The sequence below is a fragment of the Pongo pygmaeus genome, chromosome 6, assembly GCF_028885625.2.
Source record: "Pongo pygmaeus isolate AG05252 chromosome 6, NHGRI_mPonPyg2-v2.0_pri, whole genome shotgun sequence".
NCBI classification, from domain to species: Eukaryota; Metazoa; Chordata; class Mammalia; order Primates; family Hominidae; genus Pongo; species Pongo pygmaeus.
Window position 1 is genome coordinate 22,963,972 of NC_072379.2, and position 23,751 is coordinate 22,987,722.

Here is a 23,751-nt window from a genome sequence, read left to right on the forward strand (position 1 = left end):
TTTAAATATTTTTAAATTTATTGCATTTTATTACATAAATGCACAATTGATAAAAAACAATCTCTCCTATCTCTGATGAAACAACTGTTCAAATACTTTCACAAACAATGGGAAGAGTCAACATGACGGAATCTGAGACTTGAGTTACATTATTATTTGCTTTTCAGAAACTATTTTTTATAGAAGAAAGAAGCATACCTCGAAGGTAATTATAAATCTCCAAAAAAACCTACTTCTTTAACATGAATATGGTGTTAGCTTTGGATCTCTTTTACACTCAACACTCTGATTTCGTGTAATGTCTGAAGTTTCAGTGCCTTCATCTTTCTACTGTGCCTCCTCAGATGTTTATATAGACAATTTTTGATTTAATATGTTTTCCCCATTTACTGGTTCTGCAAAAATATTTAGTATAAACTGGTGTTTTCTAAGCCATAGTTTTTGAACAAATGTTTTTCACATTCATTACATGTTTAGACTTTCTCGCCAATATAAATTCTCTAACGTTCAACAAAGTTTGAGCATCTTTTTCAGATCTTCAAATTTTTCCTTTAATATAAAATGTGTACAATAAAATCTGTAATGGAAGTAAAGGTACAACAATCCTCTTTATGTTTGTATGTTTGTCTTCAGAATAACTAGTCTTTACTTTAAAGGCCTATATTTTCCAAAAGGTCTTTTTACAGTAATCACATTTATAATTTTTTTTTTGAGACAGAGGGTTTGCCACATTTTTCCCTACAATTGCAAGGTTTCTCTCCAATATCAATTATCTTACATTTATTCAGGTTTGAGGACTTTTTAAAGACATTGCCATATTCCTTATTGTAGGGTTTCTCTTCAGTATTAATTCTCTTATGTATAATAAGGGTTCAAGACTAAGAGCTTTACCACATTCTTTGCTTTTGTAGAGTTTCTCTCTAGAATGAATGATCAGATATTATGTAAGGCCTGAGATGTGCTTAAAAGTTTTGTCACTTTTTTTTTAATGTTTCTAGGGTCTCTCTAATATAAATTCTCTCAGGCTTTGGGAGGCTGACAAAGGTGGATCACCTGAGGTCAGCAGTTCAAGACCAGCCTGGCCAACATGGTGAAACTCTATCTCTACTAAAAATACAAAAATCAGCCAGTGTGGTGGCACACGCCTGTAATCCCAGCTACTCAGGAGGCTGAGGCAGGAGAATCGCTTGAACCCGGAAGGCAGAGGTTACAGTGAGCTGAGATCATGCCACTGCACTCCAGCCTGGGTGACACAGGGAGACTCCATCTCAAAAAATTTTTTAAAAATAATTTCTCTTAGGTTCATTAAGGTTTGAGGGTTGGTTAAAGGCTTTGTTACATTTTTTTAAGTTTATAAAATTTTTTTCCAATATGAATTCTCTTACATTCAATTAAGGTTTGGAACTGGTTAAAGGCTTGGCCACATTCTCTACACTTGTAGTGTTTTTTTTCCAGTATAAATTATTTTATGTATTATGAGGCCTGAGGGTGGACTTTGCCACATTATTCACATTTGTAGGGTTTCTCTGCAGTGTGAATTGTCTTATGTTTAGCAAGACTTGAATGCCACTTAAAAGCTTTGCCACATTCTTCACATTTGTAGGGTTTCTCTCCAGTGTGAATTGTCTTATGTTTAGCAAGACCTGAATGCCACTTAAAAGCTTGGTCACATTCTTCACATTTGTAGGGTTTCTCTCCAGTATGAATTCTCTTATGTTGCATAAGGGTTGAGGAGTAGTTAAAGGCTTTGCCACATTCTTCACATATGTAGGGTTTCTCTCCAGTATGAATTCTCTTGTGGTCAGTGAGGGTTGAGGATAAGCTAAATGCTTTGCCACATTCTTCACATTTGTAGGGTCTCTCTCCAGTATGAATTCTCCTGTGGATAGTAAGTGCTGAGGAGCGCCTAAAGTCTTGGCCACATTCTTCACATGTGTAGGGTTTCCCTGCAGTATGCATTCTCTTATGTCTAGTAAGGTTCGAGGATAAGCTAAAGGCTTGGCCACATTCTTCACATGTGTAGGGTTTCTCTCCAGTATGAATTCTCTTATGTCTAGTAAGGTTTGAGGACCAGGTAAAGGCTTTGCCACATTCCTCACATCTGCAGGGTTTCTCTCCAGTATGAATTCTCTTGTGGTCAGTGAGCGTTGAGAGTAAGCTATAGGCTTTGCCACATTCTTCACATGTGTAGGGTCTCTCTCCAGTATGAATTCTCTTATGTCTAGTAAGGTTTGAGGACCAGGTAAAGGCTTGGCCACATTCCTCACATCTGCAGGGTTTCTCTCCAGTATGAATTCTCTTGTGGTCAGCGAGGGTTGAGGGTAAGCTATAGGCTTTGCCACATTCTTCACATTTGTAGGGTCTCTCTCCAGTATGAATTCTCTTGTGGTTAGTAAGTGTTGAGGAGCGCCTAAAGGCTTGGCCACATTCTTCACATGTGTAGGGTTTCTCTCCAGTATGAATTCTCTTGTGGTCAGTGAGGGTTGAGGATAAGCTATAGGCTTTGCCACATTCTTCACATTTGTAGGGTCTCTCTCCAGTATGAATCCTCTTGTGGTTAGTAAGTGTTGAGGAGTGCCTAAAGGCTTGGCCACATTCTTCACATGTGTAGGGTTTCTCTCCAGTATGAGTTATCTTATGTCTAGTAAGGTTTGCGGACCAGCTAAGGACTTTGCCACATTCCTCACATCTATATGGTTTCTCTCCAGTATGAATTATTTTATGTGTAGTATGGTTTGAGGAGCAGTTAAAGGATTTGCCACATTCTTTGCATTTGTAGGACTTCTCCCTAGTTTGAATTACCTGATGTTGATTTAGGTGTGAAAGCATGCAAAATGATTTGCCATATTTTTTACATTTGAAATGTTTCTTTCCAGTATATCTTGTTTTATGTCTATTGGAATTTAAAAATTTACCAAAGACTTTGACATATTTATGAGTCTGAAATATTTTGTTTTGGGTAGTTGACAAACATTGGTTAACTTCATTATAACCTCCTTTGTGCACCTCACATTCACCCACAATTTTACAGCATTTTTTAAATTGTAAATTCTCATGTCCACATTTTCCATACGTTCTTGGTATTACTTTTTGGAGTGAATCTTTTATGCCCTGCTCTGGCTGAAGGTCTTGGGTGAAATGGGAATGCATAACTGAAAGACATAAAAAGCACAAGTTACTCCACTTTCTGGACTTATATAAATATATTCTACAAATGAAATATATAAAATTATACAAGGTACATTAGCAAAATGCCATATCAAAATACCACAGGCCATAATTCCTTCATAGATGTATAAATGTAACAAAATCACAGTGACCAAAATACCTTTGTTGGAAATTTATAAATAAAGTGTGTGCACCATGTGAGCACAATGTCCAGAGCCATATAGAGACAAAAGAAAAGTCTGCTATATTTACCCAACATAGCCCTTCCTCATGCCCAGTAGAAGAACATGGTGCCTTTAATAACAGCTTTAAGCCTTCTGAGCTCAAAAGTGAATGTTACAACTGCAGAAAGACTGCAGTATCATGGGCAGAAGATAGGTGTAGAACGTAGTTACTGACCACTAAGAAGAAATATGAAGAAGTCTTTTAATTGAAAAATAAATACAAATTGCAGACAAAACACATCCTGAGAACATGTTTGTGAGAATCCCAGAATCTCTATCAAAGACAATTGGTGTCATGCTATGACAGGAAGGAGCTGCATTATAAGGATCATGAGAGGTAGTTTTATGTTAGTGTCTAAATCTCAAACAAAGATTACAATGTATATAAAACATGAGGACAACATGGTCCAATCAAAAAAATCAAAAATTTTGAAAAAGCAACTATAAAAATAAAGATGTACATCTTGATTTTTAAAATTTAAGATAATCCATATTATGCTCAATGACAAAAATGGAAAACCGGACACCCAAATAAAATAAGAAAAATAAGTATACCAGCAAAACTTGCAATGATAAAAATAAACAATGTGGAGGTAAAAAAGAATAACTGAAAAAATTTTAAAGTAAGAAAAAAATATGTAAAAAATGAAGAAGCTAAACAAACAAACTAGGATGTACACAAAAAGATCCGCAACACAAATTTAAGCAAAGTTTCAAAAGTCACAAACCAGAAGATAATCTTGGGAGCTGCAGGATAAAAGTGAGGTATTATTTATAAGCATAGTCCTCTGAGACAACCAGTGAATTTGTAAACAGAAACCGTGCAGGTCAGAAAAGAACTGTGTAAAATGGTCAAAGGCTGAAAAAAATTTTCATGGTGAGAATAATAAAACCAGAAAAAAATGTACTACATAACATAAAGAAAAATAAAACTCTTCCATAATAAATAAATGCTGGAAAAGCTATAATCATTGCATGTGCCCTAAATAAAATGCTGTAAAGAGGTCTTTCCACATAAAATAACATGATGAAAAATATATGTAATCATATGAAAATACATAACTTTCTGAAAAACATATGCATATACAAAAGTAAAATTCTGTGGCATTATTGTGATGGTGCAGAAAATACTTTTAGTTATTTTTTAAAATTTGAAAAATATAAGCATAAAAATAATCATAAAACATAAAAAGATATAATTAGCAACATCAATAAGAAGTATAGGGTAGATTTAATGAAGACAAATTTTTCTATGCAACTGAAGTCATTTTTTTACCAGTTTAAAATATACTGTTGTAACATTTAAAATGTTTTACAGAATCTCCAATGTAGCACAAAGAAAAAATCTTTTTAGACACACAAAAGCAAATGAGTCAATTACTAGCATGAGACAAAGACTGATATTATATAATGCTAAAATGAGTCCATTTACTAGAAATCTATACCTATTGTGTCTATCTGTATGTATATGCATATATAACATGAGGGCTTCAAAATATATTAAGCAAATATTGACAGAAATGAAGCAAGAAATAAAATAGCAACACAAAATTATAAACATTAAGACCTCACTTTCAATAATAAATAAAAAATTTAAATAAAAAATCAATTAAAAAAACTGAAAACCCGAAGAATATTGTATTGCGTATGAATTTATTTTCCATTGCTATAGAAAATAACCTCAGACTGGGTAATTTATAAAGAAAAAGATTTTTTTGATTCACAGTTCAGTAGACTGTACAAGAAGTATATGCCAGCATCTCCTTCTGGTGAAGATATGAGGAAGCTTACAATTATAGTGGAAGGCAAAGAAGAACCAAACATGTCACATGGTGAAAGATGATGTGAGTGTGAGGTGGAGGAGCCAGGTTCCTTTAAGCAACCAGCTCTCATGTGAATTAATAGAGTGAGAACCCTATGATTACCAAGGGGATTGTGCCAAGTCATTCATGAGGGATTTGTCTCCATGATGCAAACAGCTCTCATTAGACCCCACATCCAACAGTGCAGATTACATTTCAACATGAGATTTGGAGGGCATCTACACCATATCACAAACCAAATAGGCTAAACAGACATGTACAGAACTCTCCAGTCAAAAGTAAGTGGATACAAAATATTCTTATTTGCACCTGGTGCATTCTGTTAGAACACATAAGTCTTAGTAAATTTCAAAAGATCAGCCAGGTGCAGTGGCTCACAGGTGTAATCCCAGCAGTTTGGGAGGCCAAGGTGGAAGAATCACTTGGGGCAAGAAGTTTGATACTAGCCTTGGGAACACAGTGAGACCCTGTCTCTACAAATAATTAAAAATTAGCTGAGCGTGGCAGAGTATGCCTGTAGTGCCAGCCACTCAGTAGGCCAAGGTGAAAGGATTACTTGAGTCCAAGAGGTTGAGGCTGCAGTGAGCCAAGATTGTGCTACTGCACTACAGTCTGGGAAACAGAGTGAGAAACTCTGAGTCAAAAAAAAATTAAGAAGAGCAAAATCATACAGTATATGTTTTCTAACCCAAACTGAATAAAACTAAAAAGAAAAAAGTAATACTGGCAAATCAAAAATACATGGAAATAAACACACTCTTCACTGTATTCTTGCACAGGGTCAAATAATTTAGATTAATTTAATTTAATATTTTTTCTCAAGGGCCAACATATTTAAGTGATGACTTAATTTGTTAAGATGTCAATATAACCCACAGTGGTGAACAAATTTAATATAATTTGTATCAAAATTCCAAAAGTATATTTATTCCTGAAATGTTGTTTAAAATTTTTAAATTTTATTATGAACCAAATCTAGAGAAACACACATGAAAAACACAGAGGTACTATACTTCATAATTTCAAAACATAATAAAAAACAGCAATAACAATAACTATGTGGTATTCACAAAAAGACAGATAAAGACATGATAGAACAAAATAGAAAGCCCAGCAATGAACTCTTCTGTGTATGACCAAATAATCTGCCTCAAGGTTGCCATGAGCAGACAATGGAGAAAATATAATCCCTTCAACAGATAATGTTGAAAACTGGACATCTACATTGAAAAAATGAAGTTGAATGGTTTAATTGCATCACATATAAAAAATATTTTAAACAAAGTACTTAGACTAAAAAAAACCTAATGAAACTCTTAGAAAAAAAGTATAGTGCAAAGACATGACATTGGTCTTGGCACATTTTCTTAGATATGCCATCAAATGCATGAGCAACAAAGAGGAGAACAGAAAAATTTAATTGGGCTAAACTTCAAAATTTCTGCAATCAAATAAAACATTTAATAGAGTGACAGTGTCTCCCAAGAAATCGGTGACAATATTTGAAAATCACACGTGATAAGACTTAATATTGAGAATATATAAACTACTCCTAGCACTAGACAACAATAATTGAATTACTTGATTTAGAAATGGACAAATGAGCCGGGTGCGGTGGCTCACACATGTGATCCCAGAACTTTGGGAGGCTGAGGTGGGCAGATCACCTGAGGTCAGGAATTCGAGACCAGCCTGACCAACATGGAGAAACCCATCCCTACTATAAATACAAAATTAGCTGGGTGTGGTGGCACATCCCTGATCCCAGCTACTCAGGAGGCTGAGGCAGCAGAATCATTTGAATCCAGGAGGCAGAGGTTGCTGTGAGCTGAAATGGCACCATTGCTCTTGTTGCCTGGGAAACAAGAGCGAAACTCCGTCTCAAAAAAAAAAAAAAAGAAAGAAAGAAAGAAATGGAAAAAAGATTAAATTAAATTTTAATAAAAAAGATATACAAATGGGAAGAAGCATTTGAAAGGCTGCACAAAATTAATAATTTATAGAAAAATGCAAAACATAATCACAATGCAAAACAAAATTACCTTACATCAATTAGGATGGCCACTATAAATTTTTTTAAAACACCAACTGTTGATGTAAAGAAATTGAAACCTATGTAAGTTGTTTTTTATGAGAAAAAGATACAGCCATCATAAAAATATCATAAATGTTCTTTAAATAATTTAAAATGAAATTATAATATAATATAATACAGCAATACCATTTATGAGTCTATATCTAAAATATGCAACACAGTAAAATGAAGACATAAAAGGTACCCTGCTTGCATATCCCCCCACAGCAAGGGGGGGATAAGCAAGCCTCTAAATAAATAAATACATATAAAAAATTTAAAAATTTTAAAAAAATTTGTAAAAACTTTAAAATATATTTCAAGGCTATAGTAATAAAAACAGAATGGCATGTGCAGAAAAATGGATGACCACCAATGAAAGAGAAACTACTATTCTCACACATTTTAGACATGATGCAAAAAAAAAATTTTAATGGTTTAGAGTTTTTCAAAAATATGCAGATATTAGTGTGTCCCCAAAAGCAATGGTAAAGCAGTCAGTTTGTGCAGTCCCTGATAACCTTTAAAGAAAACTTTGGCTCACACTGCGAACTTGAAGAAAGATTATGGAAGCAAAAGTGGAATCCTTAGAGAATTTAACAGCATGAGGCAGAAGGTGTCCCTATGTGAGAGCAAAAGAAAAAAATGACTTGAGCTTCTCAGAAACTCTTTTCATCAAAGCACAGTTCCTCAGACCACATTTTAAGGACTGGCTGCCTCCTTGATTTGTGTACCTCTCATCTGTCTCATCTGCTTCATTCGCTCTCACCTACCTGGGTGTTTGGCTACCATCTCATTTCTCTTTATATTCTGGGACTCTTTATTTTGCTCCAGACACGTGATCAAGTCTGGCTTAGAGACAGCAATACCTGTTTTATTAAGAAAAAAAAGTGACATAGATCATGCTGAATTCTTTAATTACCAAATTAGTATTATGCTTAGAGGATATAATAGAAAATTCTAGAAAATTAATATTGATTCATAATAGAACTTTCTAAATATTCAGAAAATATTTTAAATTTATAGGTCCTTAATTTCACTACTGAGTACTACTGAATCAAAAATTGGTGACAGCAACTGAATTCTAATGTGTGGGCAACGATATTTTATGCCATGGCATTTTTGGAATTCCCACTAACCTAGAGCAAAAGATACATAAGCTCAGGAAAGGGAAAAGTTCTAGTCAAGATAAAACACCTTGAAGAATTTGTTCTACACCAATGAATCCCCAAGATTTTCTTAAAATTGGAGATCTAAAATTCATTCATGCAAAGCAGAAATTACCAAAAACATCTTAGAAAAGAGAAAATAAATATATTAGGAATTATGTATTGAAGTTATCCTCACCCAGGGAGACCAGGTTTCTGTAGTTCTCTAACATCACATCTCTATATAAATTCCGCTGAGCACAATCCAGGCATTGCCATTCCTCCGGAGAGAATTCTATAGCTATGTCTCTGAATGTCAACAGTCCCTGGAAAACAAACAAACAAAACCACTCATGAACACACAAGCACTTACCGCATGGCCATAGGCAGAGATTTTTATTTGACTCAAGTTAAAAAAGAGAGTAAAAAGAAGTGGTTCTCACTTATAAGACTGACTAAAATTATTCAATAAGATAATTTTTAACACTGAAGTATTCTCTAACTCTGAGAAAATAGGATAGCATAAGATCCACAATACCACTGTAGATTTGATACTTTTCTGGATGATACATTATAAAATTAATGACATCAACATGGACATGTCTTTTTTTTTTTCTGTTTTTCTTTTCTTCTTCTTTTTTTTTTTCTTTGAGACCGAGTCTCACTCTGTTGCCCAGGCTGGAGTGCAGTGGTATGATCTTGGCTCAGTGCAACCTTCATCTCCCGGGTTCAATTGATTCTCCTGCCTCAGCCTCCTGAGTAGCTGGGACTACAAGCATGAGCCACCATGACTGGCTAATTTTTGTATTTTTAGTAGAGATGGGGTTTCTCCATGTGGACCTGGCAGGTCTTGCATCCCTCACCTCAGGTGATCCACCCACCTCAGCCTCCCAAAGTGCTGGGATGGCAGGCATGAGCCACTGCACCTGGCCGGACATGTCTATTTTTGAGTGCTATATTTACATCATATAGAATAAGTTGTGTATATTTCTCAGATAGAACAGTCATGATGAGTTGGAAGATACCTCTGAAGTCTTAGTATGTACAATAAACTAAAGATCTTGTGAGATTTTGTTTCAGGAGATTTCAGAGAAAGTCTGAATTTCTGAATTTTTAGCAAGCTCACCAATGTTTCTAGCCTAGTAAGAATATTTTGTCAAATATCCAGTAAATGGCAGAGTCTGGGTTTTTCCCAGTTTCTCTCACCTGTAAATAAAGATATAAGAGCCTTCATTTTTAAAAGACAAATATAAGCAAAAGTCATCTAAAAGGAAAGGACAGCCTCCAGATTAAATGCGATGGTTTATGCACTTCAGCTAGTAAATCTCCTAAGTGTCCTTAATAATTAAGAGAATAAGAATTAACTCTAGAGTGGAAAAAAATGTCATAGAGATCTTGAACCAAGTGAATAAAATTGCTATCAACTTTGTTAGGACACATTTTTATTATGTGCTGATGCACACATGACACAACATCACTGCTGTGGCATTTCTCTCCTCTCAGAAAAGTAAATTGTAATCTACATTACAACCCAGAATCACTGGGTTCAAGTGATTCTCTTGCCTCAGCCTCCCGAGGAGCTGGGATTACAGGCATATGCCATCACGTCCGGCTAATTTTCTATTTTTAGTAGAGATGGTGTTTCACCATGTTGGTCAGGCTGGCCTTGAACTCCTGACCTCACGTGATCTGCCTGCCTCAGCCTCCCAGTGTGCTGGGATTACAAGCCAAAGCCATTGCACCTGGCCTAAATTTAATCATAAAGAAACATCAGTTTTATGCAAAGTTGAAGGTGCAGATAACTTCCCTGTTCTGTAATTTTTATTAGTAATTTTAAGTAGTCTTTCCTTAGCACCCTGGAAAGCAAGTATCTCCTAACAGTTTTTTCAGAACTTTCTGTGTAATAAATGCCACACTGTTTAAATGAGCATTTTCTAAACGCTGTTCTGCATGGAACTAATAGAGCACACAGATGAAACCTCAATATAACATGTTTCATTTTTCACTAATATCCGAAGACAACGGTGTCTCCCCAGTAGAAATCTTGAGTATCCACACCTTCTAATGTTCAACAGCTACAACGGGAACATTTTATATATCGTAGGTTGTAAATTTGTGGTAAGAATTCTGCATGATATACAAGAATCCAAGATGAAGAGAAATGTATAGAATGCTATGGCATATAGAAAACAAATATTTTTTTCAGAACCCCTTGACTATCATAAAAATCACAAAAAATAGTTGAAACAAACTCATTAGGGATCAACAGCACAAGTAGAGAAGTAAAAAACTGCAAGTTCTGAACACAAGGCATTCCAAAAGGCAGAGTGGACAGTGCACTTGATCTGAGACATGCTCACCCGAGAAAAAGTGATTTGTCTCTTTTCCTCCACTTTCTCTGAAATGTATTTTCAGATAAGATGCCCTGGACATATCAAACCTGCATCTTGAGAATATGACTTTAAAGCACAACCTATTCACGGGCTACCACCACACACACCCACGGGCGGAAGACTGAGACTTGCAGAAAACATTCACCCATTTTTGTTGTTTATAACTGAAAAGATTTAAGAGCAATGAGAGAACAATGAGCTTCTCCACAACTATTAAAATATAAGTTTCTTTGTCCCTGCCCTCCCCTATCAGAAACCAGCAATTTTCTTTAGAGTAATGGGAACATGAACTGCACTGACCTCTTCCTACCAAACTTAAACAGGGCAGGCAGTGCAGCCTTCCTTTGATGCAAAGGTTGAACTAACTATCCTGAAAGTATCTTGAACCCCTCAAGTTTATAAATCACTTGGTAATCTTGGCCCCGCTCTATGCAACGTGATTCTGCAGGATCCAAAAGGGTCCAGGCATGGGCTTTCTCAACAAGTCCCCTGTAAATGCTGATTGTGCTTTCCCAGACACATTATTAGCATTAGCAAGTGAAAGCATGCACAGAAGAGTCCCTTACACACACCACATTTGTCACAATACTAATACTTCTGCTACAAATAAAGACAACCAATTTCCAACCTGAAATACTATATTTTTGTTGGCTTTTTTAAGTTTACAGGGACAACAGAAGACAGCAATGTCTGAGTAAACCCGCACTTGGGAAACCTGTACACATGTACTAATAAAATGTTTATTAAGCAGGTACTGTGCTCAGGAGCATGTCACAGAACACTGTACTGGGAATAACACATTTTGTGATTTAATTTTCATAGCACCCTGGGAGCTGGTACTAAGTGCTGAATAATTTTTAGCATTTAGATTAAGAGCACAGCATTTTTATTTCTTCTTATCTTTCTCATTAATTTTAAATAGAAAATGTATAGAATAATTCAATACAAAAAACATGTGAAAGGATGCAATTACATAAAAATGGAATAATCAGCTTCCAAATGGCTATTTTGGAAATAATGAAATTAAGGCAGAAATAAAATTTTTGAAACTAATTACAACCAAAATACAACATACCTGAATCTCAGGGTTAGAGCTAAGGCAGTGTTAACAATAAAATGTATATCACTAAACATCCACATCAAAAAGTTAGAAAGATCTCAATTTAAAAATCTAATGTTACAATTAAAAGAATTTCAAAAGTAAGAGCAAACCAACTTCAAAGCTCACAAAAGTCAAGAAATAACCAAAATCAGAGCTGAAATGAAGAGGTTTGAGACATAAATAACTATAAGAAGTTCAACGGGCCATGCATGTGCTGTGGCTCACTCCTGTAATCCCAGCACTTTGTGTGGCCAGGGCGGGAAGATCACGAGTTCAGGAGCTTGAGACCAGCCTAGTCAACATGGTGAAAGCCCATCTCTACTAAAAACACAAAAATTAGCTGGCCGTGGTGGCACATGCCTGTAATCCCAGCTACTCGGGAGGCTGAGGCAGGAGAATTGCTTGAAACTGGAAGGCAGAGGTTGCAGTGAGCTGAGGCCGCACCACTGCACTCCAGCCTGGGTCTAAGAGTGAAACTCTGTCTTAAAAAAAAAAAATTCAAAGGAACCAGAAGTTGATTCTATGTAAACATAATAAGATAGATAAAACACTAGACTAATGGGAAAAAAAGAAATAATTCAAATAAAAACAATTAGAATAAAAAGTAAAAACAAAAATAAAAACAGATGCTTGTAAGACTGTGGAGAAATTGAATGCTTATATGCTGCTGGTGAAAGTATAAATTTATTTAACCACTGAGAAAAGCAGCTTGGCATTTTTTCAAAAACCTGAAAACAGAATTACCATTCCCAATCCCACAACTGGGAATATACCCAGTGAATGTTAGCTTTTCTACCATGAAGACACATGCACGCATATGTTTATTAAAGCACGATTCACAATAGCAAAAACAAGAAATAATCCTGTATGTCTTCAATGGTAGACTGGATAAAGAAAATGTGGTATGTAAACACCATGAAATATGATGCAACTATAAGAAAGAACAACATCATGTCCTTTGCAGCAACGTCGATGGAACTGGAGACTGTTATTTTTAGAAAACTAGTGCTGGAACAGAAGATAAAAAACTGTATGTTGTCACTTATAAGTGGGAGCAAAATAATGAGAACACGTGGACACAAATAAGAGAACAACAGACACTGAGGCTCAGTTCAGGGTGGAGGGTCAGAGGATGGAGAAAATCAGAAAACTAATCTGTTGGATACTATGCTTAGTACCTGAGTGATAAAATAATCTGTACACAAAAACTTCATGATATGATTTTACCTATATAACAAACCTGCACATGTACCCCTGAACCTAAAATAAAAGGTAAAGAAAAAATATCAGCTGGGTGCAGTGGCTCACACCTGTAACCCCAGCCCATTGGGAGGCTGAGGCAGGCAGATCACCTGAGGCCAAAAGTTGGAGACCAACCTGGCCAACATGGTGAAATCCCGTCTCTACTACAAATACAAAAATTAGTTGGGCGTGGTGGCACACAGCTGTAATTCCAGCTACTCGGGAGACTGAGGCAGGACAATTACTTGAACCTGGGAGGCGGAGGTTGTAAAGAGGTGAGATCGCACCACTGCACTCCAGCCTGGAGGACTGAGTGAGACTCCCTCTCAAAAAATAAAACCAAAAAAAGCATTTCTTGGAAATTATTATCTTGAAGAAAATATTCAGGCCTAGGCAACCACAGACTGCCAGTTAATCTCTGATGACATAACCAAGAAATTTTCACCTGGATCTTACAAATAAGGAAACTACATAACTGTACCAAACCAATTATTGAATCTGGTTTGCTTCATCATGCAACTTATAACAGACTTTTCTTCGAGTCTCTCCCATGGATCACAACCCACAAACCACAGCTGGGTTCTCTATGATTCTTGAATCACACTTTGATCAGATTCTCATTTTTACAGTGACTCCCATACATCTCTAAAAGGAAAAATGAGGAACTAGGGACCCCAGGACCACAGCTCTTTCCACTCATGAATCTTGCACCCTGAGTCAGGATCCTCCCCTGATGACTTTCCCATCCCTGTACAATCTGGGTGAGGTGAGGTGCTGGGAGTGCAGAGCACACCAGAGAGGCCTCCAGTCCAGGGCAAAGCCAGTGCAGAGGAAAAAGACAGAGCTCCCAGGGTCCCAGCCGCTGGCCCAGGCACCATCTTGCAGCTGGAGGGGACGAGAGCCGAGCTGGGCCAAAGAGGATTTGGGTCGTCAGGCTCTCGAACCGACTGAGAGAAAGTCTGGGTCCTGCTACAGCCACGTTCTGCCGGTTCCAACCAGCCCCCACCCCTCTCTCATGATGACAGACCCAGCACTCACCATTTCTCGGCTTCCAGGGGGTCCCGGTCTTTTAGCCATAAATCTGCAGATACCTGCAGGACACAAGGACACATAGGCTTGGCCTCTAGGAGCAGAGGACACAGAGTAGTGAAGAGAAGAACTGCAGCTCTGGACGCAGAGAAACACAAAGGACCGGCAAACTTACGGAAGTAGCCTGTTCTTTCCAGCTGCATGCCTGATTGGACAGTTTCTAGTCCACGGCTCCTGATTGGATAAGGTTTCAGGCTCCACCCTTCATGCCCTGAGCGAGGGAATATTTGATCGCACACTGGGCTGAGTGAAGCAAAAACAACAGCCTAGGCTGCAGCCTTTACAGGCAGGGCTTCTTCCTTGATCTGAGCCAGGCCAACTTCAGAGGATATTTGCATTTAACCTTGTGTATAATGTCATATGCATTTATAAATGATATATAATATTTATTCATACATTGAAATAATGACAATTATTTTAAAATTTAGGATTTTATGACCTTCCTTGCTGCGGATCCTTTGCAGTGATATGGTGTGACTTTCTGGCTCCACCCAAATCTAATCTCAAATTGTAATTCCCATCCGTGCGCAGTGGCTCAGGCCTGTAAACCCGGCACTTTGGGAGGCTGAGGCAGGCAGGTCACTAGTTCAGGAGTTCGAAATAGGCCTGGAAAATATGGTGAAACTCCGTCTCTACTAAAAATACAAAAATTATCCAGGCGTGGCAGCGCGCCTGTAGTCCCGGCTACTCGGGAGACTGATGCAGAATTGCTTGAACCCAGGGGTGGAGGTTGCAGTGAGCCAAGATGGCGCCATTGCACTCCAGCCTGGGTGACACAAAGAGACTTCGTCTGAAAGAAAAAAAAAATTGTAATTCCCATTTGTCAGGGCAGGCAGCAGGCAGGAGGTGATTGGATCATTGGTGTGGATTATCCTCATGCTGTTCTTGCAGTAGTAAGGGAGCTCTCAAGATACTTGACGGTTTAAAAATGTGGCACGTCCTCCCCGGTTTTCTCTCTTTTTCCACCATGTAAGATGTGCCTTGCTTTCCCTTCACCTTCTGTCATGGTCATGAATTTAAATTTCCCAAGGATTCTGCAGCCATGTAGGACTACGATTCAATTTACTTTTAAAAGAAAATTACGTAGTTTGAGGTATTTGTTTGTAGCAGTGTGAAAATGGACTAATACATGCGGGCAGCCTGAGATTTCAAAAGGGAGGCAATCCTCTGCAGTAAAATATGAGCCACAGGTAAATTTTGAATTTTCTAGTAGCCAAATATTAAAAAGTAAAAAGAAAAAGGTGGGGCCGGGAGCAGTGGCTCACGCCTGTAATCCCAGCACTTTGAGAGGCCGAGGTGGCGAACCACCTGAAGTCAGGAGTTCGAGACCAGCCTGGCTTACATGATGAAACCCCTGCTCTACCAAAAGTAGAAAAATTAGCTGGGCGTGGTGACAGGCATTTGTGATCCCAGCTACTAGGGAGGCTGAGAGAGGAGAATCACTTGAACCCAAGAGGCAGAGGTTGCAGTGAGCCGAGATCACACCACAGCACCCCAGCCTGGCAACAGAGCGACTCTGTCTCAAAATAAAAAAGAAAGAAACAGGTGGAATAACGGTAGAATTGATTGCAACAACTTAATCAGCCCAGTATATCCAAAATATTATTATTTTAATATGTGATTAGTATGTAATGGTTAATAAAGCATATACATTTTTGAAGCTAAATCTTTGAATGTAATCTTGTATTTTACCTTTCTAGCACATTGCAGTTCACACTAGCCACATTCCAGCACCCTGTAGCTATGTCAGAGGCGTCTGAAGCAGAGAAACTGCATCTGGAATAGGTGCTGGGTAAAATGGGGCTGAGACCTACAGGACTGCATTTCCATGAGGCCCGGCTTTCTAAGTCACAGGATAAATAGAAGATTGGCACAAGATCCATTTTACAAAGACCTTGCTGAGAAAACACTTTGCAGTAAAGAAGCCACAAAAATCCACCAAAACCAAGGTGGGAATGAAAGTGACCTCTGATTGTCCTCACGAATCATTACACACTAATTATAATGCATTAGCATGTGAAAGACATTCCCACCAGCGCGATGACAGTTAATGAATGCCATGGCAACATCAGAAAGTTACCTTACATGGTCTAAAAAGAAGAGAAACACTCAGTTCTGGGAATTGCCCACCCCTTTCTTGTAAAACTCATGAATAATCCACCCCTTAGTTAGCATATAATCAAGAAATAACTGTTAAGTATCCTTAGTTGAGCGGCCCAGTAGCCATTTTTTATTTCTCTACTTTCCTAATAAATTTGCTTTTGCTTTGCACTGCAGACTCATCCAAAATTCTTTCTTCTATCTTTTTTTTTTTTTTTTTTTGTCTTTGAGACAGCATCCTGCTCTGTCACCCAGGCTGGAGTGCAGTGGCGCCATCTTGGCTCACTACAACGTCTGCCTCCTGAGTTCAAGAGATTCTCCTGCCTCAGCCTCTGGAATAGCGGGGATTACAGGCATGCGCCACCATGCCCGGCTAATTTTTTTATTTTTAGTAGAGATGCGGTTTCACCATGTTGGCTAGGCTGGTCTCGAACTCCTGACCTCAAGTGATCCTCCCGCCTCTGCCTCCCAAATTACCAGGGTTACAGGCATAAGCCGGGGTTACAGGCATAGGGCTCTAAATTATTTCTTGTAGGAGATCCAAGAACCCAATCTTCGTTTCTGAATTGGGGCCATTTCTGGAAGCTTCTTTTCAGTGAATTACAAAAGGATGATACTAAGGAAACCTGCAACTCAAAGGAAATAGACTGAATTACCAATTGGCTAACTTTTTGTAAGTGGTGGCATACCCGTGTAAAGAATGGGATCAGGTTAGTAGCCCAATTTAGTGGAGTTAGAGTGTCTCCTAAGACAGATAAGATAAAAGGTCCCTTTTAATAAAAGGCAAGAACATTTGAAAGACTTGTGTTTGAGGTGCAACTTAGAAAGGTTAGAGTCTTTCCTAAGATTTAGGGGGTTAGAGGCCCCTCTCAGTAAAGTCCCTCTCAGCTAAGATTAGATTTGGCATTATGGAATATTAACCATTGCTGTCTTTGTGTTTGTTTGTTTTTTTGTTTGTTTTGAGACAGAGTCTCACTCTTGTTGCTGAGGCTGGAGTGCAGCGGTGAGATCTTGGCTCACTGCAACCTCCACCTCCCAGGTTCAAGCAATTCACCTTCCTCAGCTTCCCAAGTAGCTGGGATTACAGGCGCTGACCACCACACCTGGCTAATTTTTGTATTTTTAGTAGAGACAGGGTTTCACCATGTTGGCCAGGCTGGTCTCGAACTCCTGACCTCAGCTGACCCACCTGCCTCAGCCTCTCAAAGTGCTGGGATTACAGGCACGAACCGAACCAGGCCTTGTCTTTGTATTAATTTGCCTTGCATTTTTTGCTAATGGCTGTGGCTGACAGAATTAGGTGAGTACAGAATCATGGAACATGTGGAGATTTTTCCTCCCTAAAGTGGGAAACTTGAGAGCAGATGGGACTGCAAAAAAGATTCTTTCACAACCAACAAGCAGCCACCTAAACTTTTGATTCAGTGCAATGCTTGGGTCTTTCTCTGGCTTTCCTGAGCTCCTCACCTCTCCTGCCCTGCCATAGGCAATGTCTCTCTCAATCTCTCTCTCTCTCTTTCCTTTCCTATCTTTTCTGTTACTCTAGGCCACCATCTTGCGCAGAGATCACATGTTGAAACTTCTGGTCAGAAGTCCCTGAAACAGGCCAGGCATGGTGACTCATGCCTGTAATCTCAGCACTTTGGGAGGCCGAGGTGGGCAGATCACCTGAGGTCAGGAATTGAAGACCAGGCTGGCCAACATGACGAAACCTCGTCTCTACAAAAAATACAAAAATTAGCCCAGGTGGTGGCAGACGCTTGCAGTTTCAGCTACTCAGGAGGCTGAGGCAGGGAGAATTGCTTGAACCTGGGAGGCAGAGGTTGCAGTGAGCTGAGTTCATGCTACTGCACTCCAGCCTGGGAGACAGAGCAAGACTCCATCTCAAAAAAAAAAAATACCCCCAAAGAAACAAAAAAGAAGTCCCTGAAACAAACAACAACAACAACAACAAAATAATGGATGAAGTTTCCCTCTTGTTTTATGTTCTTGGGAGCTTGACCTTGTAGCCATGTGGCAGTATTTTCTCTTGGTTTCTACCATGCAGCATACAGAAATTTTGAAATTTATGTTATACTTAACTCTAAAAATGATCTTGAGCAGTTCAAAACCTTTGCAAGCTCAAAATCGGCTGCTGGAGGCTTCTTCTGGGAGACTCCAATGGCGACTGCTTCGTGCCGTAGCTCAGTAGCTGGGCTTTGCTGTCTCACAGTGGCAGCCCAGGTTCAGGGTTCAATTTCTCACTTAGGAAATGAGTCCTTTCTGATTTGATATCTGTGTGAACATTTGTTGATTCTCTTCCCCTCCACCAACCATCTTGGATTTTCCTTTCTCTGAGCTACCTTTGAAGATTCTAGATTTTGTAAAACTGCTTGCCACCTTTTTGAAAATATCTTGTACACTTGTCGTTAGCTTCATAACCTTAGTTAAAGCTTATTGGTTTCAGGAGATGGAGGTTGCAGTGAACCAAGTTTGGCCACTGCACTCCAGCCTGGGTGACAGAGGGAGACACTGTCTCAAAAAAAAAAAAAAAAAAAAAAAGGCTCATTGGTTTCACTTGGGAGGTTATCGTAGTAAAGTTCAAAAGTCAGAAATATTGGCATTTTGGCATGGCTAAAGTCAAGTAGTAAGACAATTAAATAATTTTTTTAAAAAAGAGCATCATGGTTAAAAGTCAGCTTAATTGTATTATTTTTTGAGATGGAATGCAGTGGTGCAATCTTTGCTCACTACAACTCTGCCTCGGAAGACCGAGAAATTTTCCTGCCACGGCCTTCTGAGTAGCTAGGATTACAGGCATCCACCACTACACCTGGCTGATTTTTGAATTTTTTGTATTTTTACTAAATACTAAAAAAAATAGTGGAGTTTCACTATGTTGGTCAGGTTGGTCTTGAACACTGACCTCAGGTGATCCCCCTCCTCGGACTTCCAAAGTGCTATGATTACAGGCGTGAGCCACCACGCCTGGCCCTAAAGTTGACTTAATTAATTGTGGATATTCAAGCTCTAACAGCCTGGAACTCCTTTGAAAGAACAGAGGAGGTGCCACAATAGGCATTTTGGGTGCAACTCACAGGAAGTGTTGACTCTGGTCCTGAAGCTGGGGCGTGTGAGAGATTGTAAATTTGATCTCTGGACTTTTCACAGGTGTGATTGTGTCATATAGCTTCGCTCAGTATCTGACTGATTTTTCTCTTTTGCCTAGGCCCCGCCTACAGTTTAGATTGTGAAATATACTTAGGTTGAGCGCCTAGATAATGTGACTTTCCTGCTTGGGCTCTGCCCTCCCAGGGTATTGTGACATATCTCTGGGCCAATCACGTAGGTGATGTGACTCTCCCTTTCTCCCTGGGCCAGTCTACAGGGGTTACTGTGAGATATCTTTAGGACCATCACCTATGTTATGTGACTCTTTTTTGCCTTGAATCTGTTTGCAGGAGGAATGATTACATATCACTGGGCCCATCACCTAGGTGAGGTGACTGTCTTCTACCTGGAACATGTTTACAAGGTGGATTGTGACATATTGCTTTTCCTAGCACCCAGGAGATGTGACTTTTATTGCCAGGACCCTGCCCATAGTAAAAATATTGACATATCGCTGGCCCAGCACCTAGTTGATGTGACTCTCCCTCCTAGTCTTTTCCCACAGGTGGGATGGTCACACATTAGGCCCAGCTCACAGGTATAATGAAGACTCGCGTGTGTGAACCCAGCCAATAGAAGATATTTTAACTCTTCTAGCTAAGCTTAGAAAAACAAGTAAGGATCTGGGCCTTCTAAATGTAGAAAGATCACACAATATATCACACATGTATATTCTATAAAGTCTTTGAGTGATATAAAGAGTGTTAAAACAGAGTCCAGCACAGAGGTAAAATTGTGACTCTTATAGGCACACTTAGTTGACAATTAAAATTGTCTCCCTCACACATTGACAAAACTTATTGGTGAGGTCTTGACTCTCATATGAGGACACGATACACAGTTAGAATATTGACCATCCAATGTGGATCTGGCCAAAGGTCAGATGGTGAGTCATATGTGGACCCAGCTTACAGGCCCAGCGATGACTCTTATACCTGGACCCAGCCAGTAGGAGAGGTATTGACTTTCATAGCTGGGCTTAGGCCAAAAAATATAGTTCTGGGTTTTCTACTTTAAGAAAAATCACAGGTGATTGCCACACACATGCATGTTGTGTAAAGCCCTCAGATGGTACAGAGAGTGTCCTAATAAGACCCAGCACAACACTGAGGTTGTGACTATTGTATGCACACTCAGCTGACTGTTAAAATTGTCACCTTTATATAGGGAGAGAGCAAAATAGTTTCTGAATCTCACTGACAGATACAGTCCACAGTTGGATCATGTCTGCCACATGTGGATTGAGCCACAGGAGGGATGCTGACCAATTTCTGTAACCAGATCACAGGAGCAAAAATGACTCTCCTACCTGGAACCAAAAATAGGAAAGATGTTGACTCTCATGCTTGGGCTTAGGGCAATGGGTGTGATCCTACATTTGGGATTGTAACAAACGCCTGGGCAAGCACAAAGGTCTGAAATCAGATTGTGAGTCTCACATGTGCCATGTAAAACCCTCAGGTGGTACAGACAGTGTCATAACAGGGAGCAGCAAACAGGTGAGATTGTGACTCTCATATGCACACCTGGCTAACAGTAAGAATTGTCACCCTCCCCACCTGAACACAGCCTCCTTACAACGTCCTCAATCTCACACTCAGAGGCAGTCAAAGTTGGAATTATGACTCTCATATGTGAACGCAGTCCACAGGTAGCATGGTGATTCCCACACCAAGATTCAGCATCCCTGTGAGGCTGTGACTCTGCTACTGGGATACTGTAAGTGGGGTTCAGGCTCTCATGCACAGAGCCAGTCCACTGTTGAGGTTGTGAGTCAAATACTTAACCATATCTCGCAAGATATGTTGACTGTCATAAGTGAAGCCAGGACATTTGTGGGGTTTTAAATCTTATCTTTAAACCTTTCTGCAGGTGTAATTGTGACATATACATTTTCCCAGCCTCTGATTAATTTTACTCTAGTGCCTGGGCCCAGTGTACAGTTGAGATTTTCACATATACCTGGACCATGCGCTATATTTAGTTCCTCTTCTGCATGAGAGCTGTCCTCAGGGGAAATTGTGATGTATCTCTGGACCAATCATCAAAGGAAGTGACTCTCCTTTTCTGCCTGGGTCCTGCCCTTAGTTGGGATTGTGAAATATCACCGGACCTTTAACCCAAATGATATAACTCTTTTTTCTGGGTTCTAATTACAGAAGGCATTGTGAAATATCTCCAGGCCCATCACCTAGGTGATGTGACTCTTCTTTCCTGCCTGAACCCTGCCCCCAAGAGACATTGTGACATATCACTGGGCCCAGCTTCCAGGTGATGTAACAGTCCTGCCTTGGCCCTGCCCACAAGGGGCATTGTGACATATTGCTGAGCCCAGTAACTAGGTGATATGACCCTCCTGAATTGCCCCTGCACTCAGGGGAGATTTTTGATCCTGCCCAAAGTGGCAATTGTGACATATCTTTGGCCATCACCCAGGTGATGCAACCCTTGTGCCTGGTCTCTCTCCACAGTTGGTATTAGGAAATACACAAGGGCACAGCTTACAGGTGGAATGATGACTCATACCTGAAGATATTTTGACCCCTGTAGTCTTGGGGCAAAAACTAAGGTCCTGTATCTTCAACTTGTAGGATGGTCACGGAATATCACAACTTGCATGCACATTGTATGAAGCCCTCAAGTGCTACAAAGAGTGCCAAAATATAGCCCAGCTAAAACTGTGGTCAAACTATGGCTGTTGTACACAAACTCAAATAAAAGTAAGGATTATCAGCCTTCCACATTAACAGAACCCACTGTTGAGGTTCTGAATCGCACACCAAGAGGCAATCAAGTTGGAATTGTGAATCTCATGCATCAATCCAATCGACAGATGAGATGATAACACCAAGTCCAGGATTTAGAACACCTGGGGGCTCTGACTCCCCTATCAAAACAGTCTGTTGGTGATATTTGGGCTCTTGTGCATTGATTTAGTCCACTGTTGTGACTGACTTCCATACTTGAACTCAACCCACAAGAGGTGTTGACTCTTATACCTTTAGCAGGAAAATGTCCAGGATTGTAAATGTCTGCTATTGACTGGGTCCAGGTATGAGTTTTATTGCTGTTTCTGTGAGCTGGGTTCAAAAATGAGTCACTGTCTCACCTGTAGCTGTATCTATATATGACAGTCACAATTCCAAGTCTGGATTGCATTTGCATGTGAGATTTAGGACCTCACCAGTGAGAACTAGCTATGTGTGAGGGTGACAATTCTATCAGATGGATGTGCATATGAGAGTCACAATCTCATCTTTGTTCTGGGTCCTGTTATGACACTGTATCATTTGAGGGCTTTATACAATATACCTTGGTATCATAATACACTATGACCTTTATTTAAGTAGGAGACCCAGGACCTTATCTGTTGCCCTAAGCCTAGATATCAGAGTCAAAATCTGTTCTCTTAGCTGGATCCAGGTATGAGAGTCATCATCTCACCTGTGAGCTGCGACCATGTATATGTCGCAATTTCACCTGTCAGCAGGAACCAGACATGAGAGTCCTATCACCTGGGTGCTGGGTAAGTGATATGCCACAATTCTTACTTGGGCAGGGTCCAGGCAACAGAGGAGAGACACATCACCTATATGACTGGCCCAGCAATGAGTGAAAATCCTCTCTCAGTAAAGGGCCTATTTAGGAGAGTCATATCACCTAGCGGCTTGGCCAAGCAACATATCACAATGCCCCCTTTGCACAGGGCCAAGACAGGACAGTTACATCACCAGGGAGCTGGGTCCAGCTACATGTCACAATTCCTTCTGTGGAAAGTGCCCAGGCAGAAGAGCAGAGTCACATCACCTAGGCGATGGGCCCAGAGAGATGCCACAATGCCATTTGTGGGCTGGGCTCTGAGAGAAGAATAACATCACCCGGTGCTGGGCCCAGCAATATGTTGTGATCCCAACTAGAAAAAGGTTCCAGACAAGAAAGGAGAATCACATCATCATGTTGATAAGCCAAGAGATATTTACAATCCCCCCTGTGCACATGTCCCAGGCAGAAGACTTGAATTACCTTTTTACTTAGACCAGCAATGTCACAATGCTTCTTCAGGGCAGAGCACAAACAAGACAGGACAATCACATCATTAACTGCTAGGCTTAGTGATATGTCATAACTTTACCTGTGGGCAGGGTCCAGGCAAGAGAAGATTTACTTCACCTAGGTGCTCAGTAAAGAGATATATTACAATACCTTTGAGGGAAGTAGCCAGGCAATATAGTCACATC

At 39.6% G+C, this 23,751-nt stretch overlaps 1 protein-coding gene and 1 long non-coding RNA gene across 7 annotated transcripts in view; one reads left to right on the forward strand and one right to left on the reverse strand.

Moving 5' to 3' along the window:
• On the reverse strand, window positions 1–22,637 carry LOC129041236 (zinc finger protein 479-like). Of its 6 annotated transcripts, none has more exons than XM_054496652.2 (6): window positions 19,441–19,665; window positions 14,379–14,474; window positions 14,213–14,265; window positions 8,637–8,763; window positions 8,063–8,158; window positions 1–3,152 (listed from the first exon to the last, which is right to left on the reverse strand). In XM_054496652.2, the coding sequence occupies exons 2-6, from the start codon at window positions 14,404–14,406 to the stop codon at window positions 1,504–1,506; spliced, it is 1,953 nt and encodes a 650-aa protein (XP_054352627.1). In that variant the 5' UTR covers window positions 14,407–14,474; window positions 19,441–19,665; the 3' UTR covers window positions 1–1,503. The 6 variants fall into 6 exon arrangements, with proteins under 6 accessions (XP_054352627.1, XP_054352628.1, XP_054352630.1 ...); XM_054496653.2 differs by having other exon boundaries at window positions 14,379–14,606; XM_054496655.2 differs by lacking the exon at window positions 14,379–14,474 and adding an exon at window positions 18,446–18,874 and having other exon boundaries at window positions 19,441–19,578.
• The window catches only part of LOC129041238 (uncharacterized), a 14,238-nt gene continuing 12,516 nt past the window's right edge, over window positions 22,030–23,751 (forward strand). Inside the window, exon 1 of the long non-coding RNA XR_008503824.1 lies at window positions 22,030–23,039. This is a non-coding gene — a long non-coding RNA (uncharacterized LOC129041238). The remainder of the gene's footprint in view (window positions 23,040–23,751) is intronic.

What these genes read in the sequence shown, in the direction of transcription:
- LOC129041236 (XM_054496652.2), bottom strand. Translation starts at nt 14,406, where the DNA reads ATGCAGCTGGAAAGAACAGGCTACTTCC. An exon ending in CCCCTGGAAGCCGAGAAATG is followed by an intron (nt 8,764 to 14,212) that starts GTGAGTGCTGGG and finishes TTTGTTTTCCAG; the next exon opens with GGACTGTTGACATTCAGAGA. An exon ending in GATGGTAGCCAAACACCCAG is followed by an intron (nt 3,153 to 8,062) that starts GTAGGTGAGAGC and finishes TATGTCTTTCAG; the next exon opens with TTATGCATTCCCATTTCACC.